This window comes from Mesitornis unicolor, unplaced genomic scaffold (assembly GCF_000695765.1).
Source record: "Mesitornis unicolor isolate BGI_N332 unplaced genomic scaffold, ASM69576v1 scaffold7499, whole genome shotgun sequence".
Lineage (NCBI taxonomy): Eukaryota > Metazoa > Chordata > Aves > Mesitornithiformes > Mesitornithidae > Mesitornis > Mesitornis unicolor.
Genome location: NW_010207904.1, coordinates 7,006 through 10,653, shown reverse-complemented (window position 1 = coordinate 10,653; position 3,648 = coordinate 7,006). Strand labels below are relative to the sequence as shown.

The 3,648-nt window shown below is 52.9% G+C and overlaps 1 protein-coding gene across 1 annotated transcript in view; it reads left to right on the top strand.

Annotated features, from left to right (window-relative positions):
- Nucleotides 1-3,083, top strand: part of RBBP8NL (RBBP8 N-terminal like) — a 12,261-nt gene extending 9,178 nt beyond the window's left edge. The window contains exons 11-13 of the mRNA XM_010192292.1: nt 1,560-1,621; nt 1,913-2,039; nt 2,965-3,083. Coding sequence (XP_010190594.1) covers nt 1,560-1,621; nt 1,913-2,039; nt 2,965-3,083 — 308 coding nt within the window. The remainder of the gene's footprint in view (nt 1-1,559; nt 1,622-1,912; nt 2,040-2,964) is intronic.
- The last annotated feature ends 565 nt before the right edge of the window (nt 3,084-3,648 follow it).

Here is a 3,648-nt window from a genome sequence, read left to right as displayed (position 1 = left end):
GGAACAGTACTATAAAAAACCTTTCCTGCTCTGGTTAAGCACAGAGTGAGGGATGCTGGTACCTACAGCAGATCGGAGAGGATGCTCTTCTCCCTTTCCCCACTCCATCGGGTAGATGAGGTACTTAAGGATATGGTTTAGGGGGTAGACAGGAACAGTTGGACATGATGATCTCAGAGGGCTTTTCCAACTGAGCGATTCTGTGATTCTGTGAAGCCCTTTCCCTTCCCAAAACCAGCAGTGCCTTTGGTCTGAGTGCTTTCTCCCTGTGCAATGCCATGGGTTGTGGGTGCCGGGTTTGCTTGGTGGGTGGGAGGCAGCAGCCATGGGGAGCAGAGCAGGGAGCACGTCTGCCCAGGGCTGCTCAGTACCGGCTTTACCGGCTCGGCCAGAAAGTTGAGCTCGCCTGGATTTGTTGGTTTGGGCGTGTCGGAGCGGTTTGGGAACACTCTCTGGAGCAGGATTTTTCACAGTGGAAATAAAAATAAAGGGGGGGAGTCCTCAGTGATTTACATGCTAAGCAGATAGCATCATAGCAGAGGAATTTCAGCTGATTACATTCTGGGTGTGGGAATGCAGGACTTTCCTCTGTTCTCACCTGAAGGTTGACACAAAGACCAGGGAACAATACACAAATACTTCTGCACTTTCTAGTGAACCTTAACCCATAGAAGGATCAAGTGAGGTTGGGATCAGACTACAGAGGCTCTCGAAGTGCCCAAAAGCAATACCTAGCTCTCCCACCCAGGCAGGGGCACTGACAGAGGCTGCCCTGCATCAGTACCCATCGGGTAGACCTGGTGTTAGGAGTGGGAAGTGTTGCGGTCCTGGGATGCCCCTGCCCCTCAGAAGAGGGCACATCTCTGTCCCCAGCCCTTTCTTCCCCTCCATGGCCAGCACACGGGTGCTGCTGTGGGTTCAGATAGGGTGATGCCACCACCAGCAAGGTTCAGTCCCTGCCCTGAGCTGCTTCACTCTGTGCAAAGGTTGGGTGCGTGTCTGGTGCGTGCAGGTACGTGTCTGGGGTTGTGTCACCCCAGGGCCTGTGTGCAGCAAAATCCTTTTGCTGGGCAGGGAAACAGCTCCCCCACCTTTCCTCCCCCTGCTCCTTGGTACCTGCTCCCTGCCCAGAGCCCCTGACCCACTCCGGTCAAACAAGGATTGTCCATTTTGGCCTTTTTATCCCAACGTGCTGCTCTCCACCTGGGTCTCAAATGGGAAAGTGCAGTCTGGGGTTTTAAATACCCCTCAGCTTTCCAACCTGCATGTGGCCATGAATTTTGGGGCAGCGCTTGCAACCTTGGTGTAGCAAAGTCCTAGGAATAGAGTTTATCAGGAGCTGGTTCCCTGTTTGAGTCCAGTTGAATCTCCCATAAACATCCATTTCAAGCCATGTAGCTCACAGTGCCTCTGCTCTGCAGCACAATTTATTGCTGAATCTTTATTCTGCCTCGATGGCTCTCAGAGAGTGGGCCGGTGGCTCTGCATCTGCTTGTGAGCTTGTTGGGGCCCCTACAAGCCAAAGAAAAGCTCAAACCTTTCCTTTTGTGTTTCCTTAGATGATGATGATGCTGAGTCTGGGAATCAGGAATCCGAGGAGGCAGACACGACAGACAGCGAGGTGTGTTTGCTCAGGCTGTTGGGTCTGGGAGGTGTCAGACAGGTTGTCCCCACCCGAGATGACGATCACCTCACCTTCCTACACGAGGTGCCAAACCCCATGCCCTCACTGGCACCCAGGTTGTTGCTGACAATGTCACTCTTGCCAGCTAGTCAAGAGGGTTTATGAACAGCAGCACGTGTCACTGCTTCATAGCAGTGTTCACAGATGTCCCCAGCAATGCTGCTGTGCCATCAGCTCCCTGGGACAGCAAGGTAATTCTTAGATTGACTGCTCTTCTCATTGGTGTAGGTAGCTGCCTCATACGAAGATGGTATCCTCCAAGAAGCCCAGGCTGATGGGAAGTATTTTTGCACCAAAGACAAACCTCATGCGCTGCCAAAGAAGAGAAAAAGGGGACAGGATTCTTGGACAAAAGGTAAGGAGGAGGAGTTCCTTGGGGCATCAGCTCAGAGTTACAGCTTCTGCTGCTGCCCAAGGGGCTCCTGTGAGAAACGCCTGCGGGCACGGCCGCCTTCCCCGCAGCAGGGCATGCCACACTGAAAACAAATGTTTGCCCAAGGTGGTACAGTGGAGTCTTTTGTTCCCGTGATAAGACACACTGCGCTGTGTTTTGGCAACAGTTGGGTCTCCAGCCAGAGGAGCCCCTGCTAACAGTCAGCCTGGGCAGGGTGGCCAGGAGAGCGCTAACAGGGCCACGTCCCTTGTGTTTTCTTAGCCTGTGAAGGAAGTAGTGATTGGAGAAGGCCAGATTCCCAGGGGTGAATTATTGACATTCAGAGAAAGGTTTCTGCCAACTCTGTTGCTCTTCCAGTGAGGTTGTGGAGGTTTTCCCTGCCAACAGAGGAATGTGTTGTACCCATGCTTCCTACAGGTGAATAAGCAGAAAACTGCTCCTGGTAATGGCAGGGATAAGTCAGTGTGGTTGGCCAGCCATAAAAAGTGCTCTGTCAGAAACACCCAGAGGACTGGATGCAGCTGTGGCAGGAATGGGGTGATGGGGAAGCATAACCCCTCTCTAGTGTGGTGTCTGCTGGCTACCACACTGGAAAGGGGAGAACCCCATGAAATGCATGCTGCTGCTCTAGGTACCCTCTCAGATACACCTGCACCAAGGCCATTCTCTGCCTCCTTCTGCTTCATACCTTGTTTGTGTTTCCAGGATCACAACAGCCTCCCCAGGTACCCGTGCATCTCACTTGAGAGGGGTTTCTCTTAATTTTTTCTTTGCTGAGCTTCCTTCCTCCTGCACTGTCTCTACTTTGGGATGAGGCCACACTGACCTCTTTCATGTAAATCCACTGCTCTGTGGTTAACTCCTGCGCTCCTCTTGCTGTTAACAGGAGCTCAGAAGTCAATGAGAGGAAGAAAGAAAGTCAAAGCAGAGCAAGGCTCAGCAGGGATCGCGAAGGAACCAGAGAACTGCTCCCCTTCCCACAATGACACCTCTGAGGAGAGTTAACAGCAGGGCAGAATGGGAGGTGACACAGACCAAAGGAGAGGGCCTGGAGACCTCAGCATCTCACCTGCACTGGGAGAGCAACTCTTCCTGCCAGGGCAGGCAATGGGGAGTTCATGAGGACTCATTGATGAGCAGAGCACAATGAAAATCCTCACTTGGTGCCCTGGCAGAGCCAAGGCAAGGAAGAGCCATGCAGGTCACACCTGAAGCAGCCCGGTCACTGTTGGTGGAGCAGCACAGCCAGGTACTCCCAGTCCCACACTGGGGCAGACCTTGGGGCTGGTGCTGGGAAGAGGAGACCCCCTCTTTGCTGGACTTACCCCAAATCAGGACCATCTTCTTCACACAAGGAAAACAGAACACCCAGACCCCGCTCCCCATCTACACCATCCCGGTGGCTGGCCAAAGGGTGGTGACCACGCTGAGCACCACAGGGCCCCGCACATAAATCTGCATTCATTAAATCCCTACCCAGGTTTCATTTGTGTGTTGATCATGTTTGATGGGAGAAAGCCCTAGGTTTTCTTTTCTAGTTAAGTGAAGAGCAAGCATAAGGGCAGGCAGG